At 28.0% G+C, this 13,158-nt stretch overlaps 2 protein-coding genes across 7 annotated transcripts in view; one reads left to right on the forward strand and one right to left on the reverse strand.

Moving 5' to 3' along the window:
- Positions 1-5,554, reverse strand: part of LKRSDH (lysine ketoglutarate reductase/saccharopine dehydrogenase) — a 77,671-nt gene extending 72,117 nt beyond the window's left edge. The window contains exons 1-6 of one of the 2 annotated variants that reach the window (XM_088190638.1): positions 5,376-5,554; positions 5,059-5,205; positions 3,155-3,331; positions 1,816-1,968; positions 1,668-1,749; positions 620-684 (exon numbers count right to left, since the gene is read on the reverse strand). In XM_088190638.1, coding sequence (XP_088046764.1) covers positions 620-684; positions 1,668-1,749; positions 1,816-1,968; positions 3,155-3,331; positions 5,059-5,205; positions 5,376-5,441 — 690 coding nt within the window. In that variant the 5' untranslated portion in view covers positions 5,442-5,554. The remainder of the gene's footprint in view (positions 1-619; positions 685-1,667; positions 1,750-1,815; positions 1,969-3,154; positions 3,332-5,058; positions 5,206-5,375) is intronic. The other variant, XM_088190644.1, reaches the window with a different exon arrangement.
- LOC148238901 (ethanolaminephosphotransferase 1) overlaps positions 1-13,156 on the forward strand; it is a 54,425-nt gene extending 41,269 nt beyond the window's left edge. Inside the window, exons 1-9 of one of the 5 annotated variants that reach the window (XM_088190673.1) lie at positions 9,309-9,357; positions 9,778-9,848; positions 10,104-10,172; positions 10,240-10,429; positions 11,132-11,388; positions 11,498-11,655; positions 11,731-11,911; positions 12,532-12,717; positions 13,042-13,156. In XM_088190673.1, the coding sequence (XP_088046799.1) occupies positions 9,339-9,357; positions 9,778-9,848; positions 10,104-10,172; positions 10,240-10,429; positions 11,132-11,388; positions 11,498-11,655; positions 11,731-11,911; positions 12,532-12,717; positions 13,042-13,098 (1,188 nt within the window). In that variant the 5' untranslated portion in view covers positions 9,309-9,338 and the 3' untranslated portion in view covers positions 13,099-13,156. Of the gene's footprint in view, positions 1-9,308; positions 9,495-9,777; positions 9,849-10,103; positions 10,173-10,239; positions 10,430-11,131; positions 11,656-11,730; positions 11,912-12,531; positions 12,718-13,041 lie in introns of those variants that run through there. The other 4 variants (XM_088190689.1, XM_088190684.1, XM_088190696.1 and 1 more) reach the window with 4 other exon arrangements.
- Positions 13,157-13,158: the final 2 nt, after the last annotated feature.

Below are 13,158 nucleotides of genomic sequence, written 5' to 3' on the forward strand. Positions count from 1 at the left end.
TTTCAATGTTTTTAATTTTCTTAATACAATAGTTGATAAAAAAAATAAAAATCTCAATCAGGTCATAAATATTTTTTAAGTGATATTTTTCTGTATTTCATTATAATATTAAATAAACCGAGTTTGGGTTAAGGTATACATTCCAGTATCAGATATTAACATGTGGTTGTGTTATTTGGAGCATTATATCGATACTGTGCACATTCGACTTATCTGATCATAGATAAGTATGAATTAGTATAAAATGGTAAATTTTGTCGTTTTCCTTATTCAATTTCAAAATTTGTGGCATCCGATAGCAGCTGTTCGTGCGTGGACTCCATTTTGGATATTGTAACGCAGCATTATTTATGAAGGTCGGACTTACGGCTGTAGGGGTGGTTTTTTAGGGTTGGGGGTGAAATTTTTCCCGCCGAAAGCTTGAATAAGCTCCCATAATGAAGCTCCCGCATTTTGTGTATCGAAATACATTGTCAGAGGGTCGCCGGGTTTTAGTTGAGGTTTTGCTCGATTTGCATATTATATAATTATATAGTAACTACCTTAGTGTTAAATCGTGAGGACGATAAAATTAATTTACATAAAATACAACGTTATAATATTATCGACAAAAACGTACCTGAGAAACGTTACCGGAGCCCGTAAAGACAAAAGTTAACGGACCCAAGGATTTTGGCATCATTCCTACAAAAATAAAATAATATTAAATAAAAATATGTGCATTTTCTTATTGTCTATATAAAATTCTAAACGCTGTCTTTGGTTTTATGATATTAATTTCAATAACACAATATTATTATGTTAACTATCAGAACTTCCCCTCGTTTAATTTTTTTTGTCTAACTTAATCTACATATGTATGTAAAATGTAACGTGCGTTTAAGTTATAGTGTCTTGAATGTATTGTCTTTGAAAAAATAGTCTTGAGTTCCGAAAAATTAAAAAAAAACAATTTAGTAATGAAATATTTTTAATTTTTTTCTGTTGAGTGGTTGTGCACTTTTTCTAATAAAAAGTAGGATTGTTAGGGGCTATTAATTAATAGTTTACTATGTAATTTTTACCCGAATTATAATCCATAATACACTTGAAAATGCGAAAATATTGTTGATAAATTAATCCTTATTACAAGTTTATTCGGTTATGAAATATTAATATTACTAAGATAATTATGCAATTATTAAGATAAAAATCATTTTAAAAAATGCATAATTGTGTTTAATAACCAACATTTGATTTATTTATAATAATTTTAACCAAGTCTACATCGTTGTGACTGATAGTATGATATATAACAAAATTTAAATAATGAATATATCATTTATCACTTACGTATTTAATATCATAAAAATCTATCTTGAAATTTAATTAGAAAGTAATAATTGCTCTCACGGTCCACGCGCGCAAATTGTAAAAGCGATTTTAGTAACTACCAACGCGTAATAGTTTTAATCAGTTTCGCATATAACAATACAGCCCTTATGCTGAACCAAATTTTACTTTCTCATTTTCATTTATTAAAACCGCCGAAGTTAACTTCGCACATGAAGAACTTTAAGTTTAATTTTGCCCTTTAGCTCTTTCGCAAATTACCCACACGCAAGTGTATTTACTATATCACTCGCACGCACAACTAAAAATTTATTCAAATATACAATAAAACATACCTAGCGATATCTCGTATCCAGCATCTCTTATGGCCTGCCTGGCCATCATGGAATTGCGATAGTTATGTGCCAAGCCGATATGCTATCAAAAATATATATATTTCATTTGAGATTATAATGTATTTTTCTACACCCCTTTATTACCTACCATGAATGGTGTGTGATGCCCCAAAGCAAGCAAACGAAGTCCTATCCCGTGTAAAATATTAATCATTCCGGCCACACCGGCATACTTGCCAAAAGCCACAACCCTTTGTCCGTTCCCGTCCACCAGTTTTTCATAGTCTATTAAACGAATATTCTGTAGGGAGACCAGATTAAAATTGTGTTACGTAATACTTCATACACTCATAAAAGACTTGGTTAAATATGTTTATTATGTTGCTGCATAAGTCACTTTCTGTGTAATCTCTCAAAAATCTCGTAATACAATGTTTGAGATATACGCCTCTATGGATATATACTAATATAGAAATCTAAATCAGTGGTTCTTTTATAAGAGCTACAGTTTGCTTTAGAAATGAATATATACAAACTCAAATATATGGTAAAGAGCAATCAGTTAAAGTGAATTACAAAAAAGAAAGAGTGAACTATTTTAAGTATGTAATAACGACAAAAGCTGATAACAAAAAAATATAGCAAAATAATACATGTTGCTAAATGGTGTACTTTGACCTTAAAAATAGGATCACTGCTCGCACTTGAAGCGATATGATTTATTTACAGAACGTTCTTCTACGAGTTTCAAGTTCAGCCCAAAGATATTTTATATAATTATTGTTATGTACATAGATATATTTTTATATATCAATAATGTAATATTAATTTAAAATAGATAACTTTATTTATTTTTCTGGAATATATAATTTTAATAGTTACCTTAAAATCTACAATAAATCGTTTAAAAACAAGTAATATATGCGACCAGTTGAGTCACGATTATTTTACTCAATTAACAATTGAATAAAAAAAAAGTTAATCTTTACTTTTTTCTTCTGGTTACATGCCTTAATAAAAAAAGTCAAGTAAAATACTCCTAACATACTTTCCACAATTTAAAGGTCACCATAACAACTACTAGAACAACGAATGATCGTTTCCGTTACGAAAGTTAAACCTCACATAATACACAACTGAAGAGAGATATATGTATTACAAAAGACCAACGTCAAAAAAAATATTACATAGACACCGAATAGCTCAATCCTTACAAAAACGTTAACCACCATTATTTATCTGATCTACATTATTCGATCTGGTGATCAATCGCAAGATCGAATTAAAGACGATGCAGCATATGATTACGGTCTAGATGATGATCTCAACATTCGTGGTCGAAACTTCGGCAAACAAGGTTAGAGAAAGAAAAGGCGCGATATGCAAACGTGTTATAAAAATAACATAAAAACGCACGTTAATTTAATATATTATTATAACGACTTATGCAGTAACTTTATACGCATGTGTATGTATGTATATTATACTTTTTGTAATATAGCGTCCAACATCGGCATATTGGACTCTTGAGCTTTTATGGTGTGCGAGAAGAAGCAATATGTTTTGTTCGGTATCAGTAGATCGATTGGGGTTTGCTTAACCCCAAAAATTACAGACGCTTCACTAATGTCCTCTTGGACGACTGCTCCGGCATTTATATAAGCCTATAACAATTAATTCAATAATTAAAAGAGACATTTCAAATTGAATACAATATTTTTTATTATTTTATATATATTTATAACCATATACATTACAAACTTTTGTAATGTATATGGTTATTTTAAACATACACAAAGTTAAAAATATATAATATGTATTTAACTTTGTGCAAACTGAAGTTTAATATTTTACTAAATATTATAGTATATTTTAACATTATGTTTATTCACTATTTATACGTATGTGTGCTTAGTTTTTTATGAAATTACTGATGTTATTGTAGTAATAAATAAAATTATAAGATACAGTAATTTTTAGCTAATGAGAAAATAAAATTAAATAAAAAATTACTTTTATCAATACAAATGTTACAAGTGCTTAGAATTAATATAAATTAAGTTTAAAAAGTCTCTCTGTTTTTATATATTTTATGTATTAAAACAATTATTACAGCTTAAATCAATAAATGAGCCGTTGACTTTGAATGTGGGGTAAGTCCATATTATGTTATTGTTTGATAATTAATGGCTTGCGTTTGAATTGATTTAAAAATATTAGTAAGCAATAATAGACTTGTTTTATATTGTTTACGGTTTTTTTTCATAAAAATTTCATAAGCAATTATTATATTCGTGTTATTTAAACAAAAAACATGTTTTTAATAGGGTCCAGTAGACCAAAAATATATTTTGCATACTAAAATTTCTAAATAATATTTAAAACCGCAAGTCCTTTACGTTCTCCTGTAATTTCTTGGTCGCGTCTTCTCTTAGCACACTTCTGTGTAAAAACATTAGTCTGTAAGAATCTAAAATTTTGTTTTCTCATAATTATGGACACAGCAAGCTTTTTATTTGTTAATAAAATTATTTTATTTTGAGTGGTCTTGCTTCACTTTCAAAATCAACAAATATTATTGATCAAAATAAATTACTAGTAAGAAAATTACACTTTTATTTATAGATATGATTGTAAATTGATTAAAAACAGAAATTTTAAGATTTTTAATATAAATTAGATATAACTCTTTTTTTAACAAAATGGACTTGCCCCACTTTCAAAATCAACGGAACGCAAATGTTACTATGCAGGACTAGATCAATTTTAATTTAATTATGCGTCATAATATACATCCGCGAGATTAGGGAAATCTAGGAAAACCGAATTTATGATGATCGATCGTAATTATTATTATATAATAATGAGTAATTACGATCTCCCAGACACGACAGAAATTTGAACCAAGATGATTTATATTACTGGTAATTATATGTTCAATTAATTAAGATACTATAATTTTAATGAATGTTTTTCTGATATACTCAATATGATCAATATCTATTTTTCTAGCGTTTATTTTTCACATCATACTTTTATAAATAATAAAAATATTTATTTACATAGAATTTATATGTAAATGTGTGTGCTATAATTTTTTAACATAAAAATCTATACTATGCAACTCTACAAATAAATTGTATTATTTTTTTAAAATACCATATAATAATTAATTATATAATTTATATAAATAAAAAATCCCTTGAACTATTCCGAATACTGAGAACAAACAGAGATAAACTAGTTTAATAATAATAAAAAACAGTATTGAAATGCCAATAAAACGATTTCATTGACGTCACATTTACGCCGAATTTAACTTACGTACTAAAATTTTAAGCAATTAATTTTTTAATTAATAACAAATATGTTTTTACTATTGTATTTATACCTGCATAGGATAAGCTCTTCTGTTTGATGGTTGTACAATCACTTTTATTTTCTCTTTCCTTAGTCTCATTACATTTGTAGGTGAAAAGGGTGCTCTTCTTTCCCATACTGATTGATCTTCACGTCTTATGGCTATTACTCTATCGCTCTGTAAAAATAGAAAAATGAGATTAAACAAATTCAAACGAATTTCAGAAAATGTAACACAAAAATTGAACCAAGTTCTCTGCGTAAAAAATAAGTATTTTTTATGAATTGACAATTGAATAAATTTTTAAAAAACATTTGAATTGTTAAGCGTATGGTTAATAAACTTACGTGTTTGTATCTAAAATTCAGTCGTTTTAAGTAAGCCCTATACTTAGGACATTGAAGTGCATACATTTTCGTTTATAATTTATTTTATTATACTTTTATATAAATGTGTTTATTGTTAAGTCAGATCAGTATGTTCATTCAAGCGTTGTGTTCAATTCGTAAGCTATATTTCGTTACTGAGCTTTATCTTTTAATTTATCAGCCGTTATAAATGTTCACAGTAGCGTTACTCATATTAAAAATAATAATTTATTATATACTGGTGTTATGGAATTAATTTTCTAACAGTTCCGATAGAGTTTAATTAATTTCAAACTTATTACCACCATTTTAAAATAACATCTAATAATAAATTTTGTGGCATAAATATATTATTCTATTGTATTTTCTATGACTCAATCCAGTTTATTTTTGTAGAATGGCGTGTAATTTGGATAATATCGAATAAAAATGTGCGGAAAATTCAGTGTGCCGATCTATACAAGTCATAATTTTGTTTTCGCTTCGTCTGTCAATATCTCTATAGGAATCGATACATCAGCATCTTAAATTTGTATAGCAATTTATCTTAAAACAATAAGTTTATAGGAAATAATTATGTTACGTTATTTTATATTATTCCACAAATACTATGCGGACACGAAAAGTTCATCATAGTAAAATAACTGTAAAGCGTTGAATCGAGATATTTCATAATGATCCCAGTGGAAGACCTCCATCTGCTTTTGTATAAAAGAGATTAAGAAAGACTATTGAATTTAAATAACAACTGTTCTGATTCTCGCAGCAGAAACCGTTTTACATCTGGATGAATGTGATAATAAATGGATACCACACAAATTGACGGAAAGGGAAAAACAGCATCGTTTTGAAGTCTGTTACTTGTTAGTTCTCCCATAAAATAGAAAATCGTCCTTGAAGAGAATCGTTACAGATTAACTACTATAACCAAAACAGACCAGGACAATAAACAGCAAAGAAGCTCCGAACCCGAGTTTACACCCGAAATTTTGGAGGAATTATTCATTGATGGTTTCTTAAATCAAGTAAAAGTAGTTGATTTAAGAGTTTAATTCCGCACGTAAAGGGTTAACAAAAACATATAGTAAGGAAATTGAAAACATTAGTATAAAATTAACCATAAAAAATCCGACATTAGTAGATTAGAGCGATATTATCTGCCGAATGCAATAATTAGGCAGTGTATGGAATTTTTAAGCTGTCAATAAAGTCTAAAAAGTAATTTTGCATAAACAGATATTGCCTTCTTGTCATTTTATTAAATTTTCCAAAAATACCAAATGTTGAAACCAAAAAAAATCTAACCAAATTTAGTTTTATAAATAGGTAAACATTTACTAAACCGTTATTATTTTACGGTAATTTTTTTTATAATTAAAGTTAAAATTGAATTAATTCAAATTTAATTATAATTATTCAAGCTATCGTGAAGTTTCTACTTTACAACACCAAGAGCCATAAGATATCATAGGTTACAACAATAATGAACGAAATCATATCGTAACGAGATAACTCTTAATTATTCCGAATAAAGCAAAGGACCTCTAAATTCGCTCGAAATTAATTAAAATTTATCTCTTATTTTAATTAATATTTTTTCCAAGATATTAAGAGAATTAACAAAAATACATGAAACAAAGAACAGTATACTTTTCGTAAAATATAAATGCCAACATTAGCATTTTACGGCTGGTACACAAATTAATTAATATTCTCATGTGTAATGTAAATTTCAACCGTAAAAAAATATTTTTATTTATAATATATGTATTCATATACTATAGTGATTTTAATTTTGGTATTTGTACAGTTTAATGTAAACATATTCTAACATATAACTAGTTTACATACCCTACTTTCGCCAGTGAGTTTTATTTTCAGTTACAGTATATTATTTAAAAACATAGACGATGCTTTCTGCGAAATGTTGCTATCTGCTCAGAGAGGGGGGGGAAGAGAACATAAATTCCTGTTTACCTTGAGGGACCCGACTCTAGAAAAAATCATATCAAGAATACATTTATAAAAAAAAACAAAAACCGTTTTAAAAAAAGGAATCGGAACTAAACCAGTTGTTTGTGATGTGTGTATTTTTTTCATTTTTTATACATAAATACATACAAGAAATAAAAGGAGTGGGACATTGCCTTCAAAAGCACCCATATTCTAAGAAATATTTTCACAATTAGTGTATTTTTTGATGCGGCTCCGTTTGTATTAAAATTTGTTTGCAAATTATTGTTGCTTTTATTGCTTGCTGAACCTTATAATGAAATATTATATAACTTTATGAAATGTTCTTCCTTTTCCATCGATCTGAAAATTTAGATCAAATACCTAAATATGCAGTTGCTAAATAAAATAAATCAGCTCTCAATATTGCTATTGCTTTAAGATTATTTTATACATTACCAGTTACTGTATGAGACGTCATTTGGAGGGGGCAGGTAGAGGTATTTGGCCTCCCCCTTGAATTTAGCCAGGAAAATTAATGTTATTCAATGAAATACTATGAATCTTAATAAAATGAAAATAATAAAAAAAAACAATTACTGACTGGACAACTTTTGTCCCCCCCCCCTCCTACTTCCCTGATAGCTGAAAAGACGTTCCTGGTAGATGTGGCTCAAGTTGATCAACCATTTAGTAGCTTATCAAGGATTAAGAATGTTTTTATAACAACTATATGTTAAAACCATAAAATATTACTTTATTATTTAATAAATAACATTCATAAACGTATATATTTATTTAATGCTAAATATTTTTTAATGCACACATCGTTTCAAACAAGTTCCTGTTAATTAACTCGCACCTACAAATATTTATTCAAAAAATTATATTACGATGTTAAGAAACACATAAATTGCTTTTTACGTCATGGGGCTCGAAATCATTATTTTCCCAGAGCCCAGGTTTGCTTCCGGCGGCCCTGTATTTGCTGCTACAAGTGTCGGATGCTCCACTCGTGACTCAATAGTCATAAAATTGATCATGAGAAAAGCATTCATCTTTCAAGTAAACTTCTATATAAGCAATGGCGTTTCATTTGACAATATTGGTGTATCCAAATTCCTCACTAACATAATTAAAATACTTTCATTGAGGGCTAGTTTGTGATTAGATAATCCACTTGAATTCGTGGAATTTCAATAATATAACTGAATAAAAAAGTGTGCTTTTTCTTGGTCCATTGTTGTCAATTGAATAAAATGATCGTGCTCCAACTGGATTAATCTGTTCAATCAAAAAATTGTTTACATAGACTTTTCTATTGACTGGTGTAAGTAAAAATATAGGAAACAAAATAATAAAAATCATTTGTATTTGGAGAGAATTTATATGTTGTATTTGTAATTTAAATGATTATATAAGTATTTACCTACAAAGAAAAAATAAAACGCATTGTCTGGGAAAAATCGTGTGACTAGTGTTCCACTCGCTAGTTCTTAGTAAAACAGGCAAACAAATAACAAACTTTGATGTATAGTATAGCTTAACTTCCTTAGCACTGTATATTGCAACAATAATAAGGCATTTAAGTACAAGTAATATAGATAACTTAACGGCTGACATTAATTAATAGTAAGTTGTTTTAGTAAAAGCAATATATTATGAACACACAATTTGAGAAACACTCTGACTCAAAACGCAATCTGTTCTGCTACAATGCACACCGGTTTAAGAATGCAATGACTCGGCTAGCGTGCGCGACGCACATATACATAGCCATATACATAAATGTCTAACGACATATACATATATATGTACATAAAAATCATTGACAAAATTTTCATGTTTTTTACATATTAGTAAAAACAAATTAGAATACTTCAAACAAGTATGTTTGAAAGCACCACTGCGATTGTTTATTTACCGAAATTATGAGATATCTTTACCATTTCAGTTAAAACACACAGTGACATTGAACTGCGCACATTAATGCGCGAATATTTGTACTGTAATTTCTTTTGGTATTTATTTTAATAAATAAATATTAAAGGTGAATTAATAATATTAATGATCAGTAAAAAAAACGTCGCTGTAATCTTTATTAATAAAATTTAATTACCTTAATCATTGATGATTGCTTAATTCGTACGTATAATTTTAATGCTTTATATTTACATGTATGAATATATATTTTAATATTAGTCGCATTTTTATTAAATGACTATTTTTGTATATAGGGTTCAATCTATCTGCAGATACAATTTATAATACTTGATTTCATTCACCCTTGAACTGTTAAAATATATTGAATGATAACGTTTTTTGTTCGCGTACACAAAAAAACATACATTTATATAATATTTTAATTTGCTTAAACACACATATATTTTATAACTAAATGTAATCATTTTTTATCTCTGCTTCACAGATACGCACGAATACAAGATGGCTACTAAATATTTATCCAAGGAACAACTGAGAGGCTTTGAAAAATATAAGGTATTATTTTTTAGTTTTTAACCTAATTATAACGTCTCATAAGTGTTTCTGAATCCACTCCCAATTTAGAATTTATACCATTATAAAAACTAGAGAAGCACCCAATGAGACCTGTGTATATATTATCTTTATGTGAAAGTTTAATTACACCTTGTAATAAATTCATCCCTAGCGTAGGTTAAATAATAATAATAAAAATAGCAACACCCTTTTTATATGACTATAATAAGTACCCTTCTGAACTTTTTTTTTCAGTACAGCTCAGTCGACACGAGTGTTTTGAGTAATTATGTGATGCACCCTTTCTGGAACCAATGTGTCAAAGTAAATAAAATTAAAAATAAACTTAAATTAATATTTAAAGGTATTCATAAAAAAAACTTTTTTTCAGTTTTGTCCACTGTGGTTGGCGCCAAATATGCTTACGTTTGTGGGATTCTTGCTTACCGTTGTAAACTTTGTCATATTTTCATGGTACGACTATGACTTTCGCGGAAAAAGTTTAGGAGGCAAAAGCGACTTTATACCGACATGGGTGTGGGTTTTGTCGGGTCTTAACATGTTCCTTGCTTACACACTCGGTGAGTAAATAAATCGAAAAACTACATATAAAAGTATATACATACATATATATAGAAGGGTAAATTCAGAAAGTAAATATACAAAATTCATAAAATATTTATAAAGCATTTCACGTATATTGGCATTGTTGACTAAAGTAATAAATTGTGTTATAGCACCTCTTGATTTGACACAGTCAATATGGCCACAATGCATTCGACTAATCTGGAAGTTCGAATAATCTCGCGAATGCTCTCTTTTTCGGATCCAGATGTTTCCGATAGCCAAATCTTTCGGTGACCTGTTCATAAAAGGCAGTTTTAAATACCTCTATACATTATTTATAAGACTTATCGATTAATCATCTATTACAAAAGAAAATTATCCCACTCTTTTCTTGAGTAAAAATTCGCAGAACAATTTCCAAAATGTAGCCTATTTATAACCTCTTCTGAATGAATTTAATTATCAACTGAAAGTAATGTCAAGCAAATATTTCGATACGATTATTTTTAATTATTATTCAACAAAATAAACAACAATTAAACTAATCGCATTATATGCGTGCAGATTATAAATATTTTACCACTTATATTGAAGTAAAATTATGAGCGCAAAATTACGAGTGCTCGGCTCGAGATTATGAACCCATAGCGCGAATTTCTATGAAATAGACCTAGATATCTAGTTTTATATAGTTATTCTTAATACTTTCTTTTCAGATGGTATTGATGGTAAGCAAGCCAGGAGAACAGGCAGGAGTGGTCCACTCGGAGAGCTCTTTGACCACGGATTAGATTCTTACTCCTCGGTGCTAATACCGGCGTGCCTGTACAGCGTCTTTGGAAGGAATGAAATATCACCATTACGAATGTACTTTCTCAATTGGAATATCTTCATCAATTTCTATTTGACACACTGGGAAAAATACAATACAGGAGTTTTATTTCTACCGTGGGGATATGATTTTACCATGATAGTATGAGAATTCAACTCTGTTTGATCATGAACGGATATTTATCTTGCATAGTTTTCCTATTTCAAATTATTAATTATATATATTATTACAAACAGATACTTATTTTTAGGGAACTACCTTAATATTGCTGGTGACTGCTTGGATAGGTCCAAGTGGTTGGGATTTTGAGCTAACCGGAAACATATCATTCGGTAAAGTGTTTGAATTTACTCTTTATACATCGGCCATGATCACAAGCCAGACTGTAATATTATGGAACATATATAAGTTAGTATTATATAACATACATACATCTATATATGTATGTTTTTAAATTGTATAATAAACATTTTTAAATTTCAGATCATATCGAGATAAAACTGGTAAAATGAGGAGCTTCACAGAAGCAATTCGACCGTTAGTACCACTGTTTTACTTTGCAATAATCAGTTGTCTATGGGCTAGTTATTCTCCGAATAACATAATTGATTATGATCCCAGGATGTTTTATCTACTGACAGGAACCATATTTTCAAATATATGCGTAATGAATGTTTTTTTATAAATATTTTTTATTTCTAGAATCAATATTAGTTATGTCACATACTTAATTTAGAGTAAAATTTAATATAATAATGTATACTACACTGTACTTTAATACTTTTACCAAAATGTCAGGTTATCTAGAATTATATGTAAAATTACAAGCAGATCCTCTCATACAGGTTTTTTATATTGTATATCATCAAATTTCATTTTTGAAAAGGAAAAGAAAAATATTTATGAACTACTATTGTATATCTATATTTTATAAAAATGGTCAGTATTTTTTTATATTGATCTATTAAAATATTTTTCATTTTTACCTATACTAAATAGATATATTCAAAAAATTATTAAAATATTCTTAAATAGTTTAGCTGAGTCTTAAAAACATTTATAAAATAATCATATGTTATGTGACTATCTTCACACCTTATACAAGGATATAGGTGGGCTTTTTTTATATATTATTATTTCTATTTGAATTATTGTTTCGTACATGTATTTATTTAATGTTGAAAAATAAAATTAAACATAGAAAAATGGGCATCTCTAATATTAATTCTAGGCGTCACATGTATATGTACATCATTGTTACTTTTAACCTTAAATTACTTTCAGTGCCGATTAATAGTTTCTCAAATGAGTAATACCAGATGTGAAGCATCCAATATGATGTTTTATCCATTCACTCTAGCAACAATTGTATGTTTAACGATGCCAATATCAAAATATTTAGAGATGTTAATATTATATGCATTGAGCATTTCAATGACAATAGCACATATTCATTATGGAGCGAGAGTTGTGAGTAAAATACAACGATAAAATATTAGGTGTATAAATGAGTTTCAAATTATATTAATATATATATTTTATAAAGACATGCTGTTTAAAATCTACCCAGTAGATCATGATTTGTAAAAATAATGATAGATTTACTATCAATATGGTTTAATTATTTTTATGTCTAAAATATTGAATTAACTGCTAAATAAATTATTAAATTATATAAGTTATATAACATAAAATTGCAGGAGAATTATTTGTATGATAAAATAACATAGCTCATTTTTACACATATTATTGAAATACTTTTACTTGAAAATGTATAATAATTTTCCGTTTTAGGTACAACAGATGTGTCATCATTTCAAGATCAAATGTTTTAAAATATCTAATAAATAATGACATTTTTTGTAAAACCAAAGGGTTTAAGAATTAAAATTATATTCATATTATAAAATA

The sequence above is a fragment of the Plectrocnemia conspersa genome, unplaced genomic scaffold (genome assembly GCF_051122295.1).
Source record: "Plectrocnemia conspersa isolate PC_06_02 unplaced genomic scaffold, ASM5112229v1 ptg000001l, whole genome shotgun sequence".
Lineage (NCBI taxonomy): Eukaryota > Metazoa > Arthropoda > Insecta > Trichoptera > Polycentropodidae > Plectrocnemia > Plectrocnemia conspersa.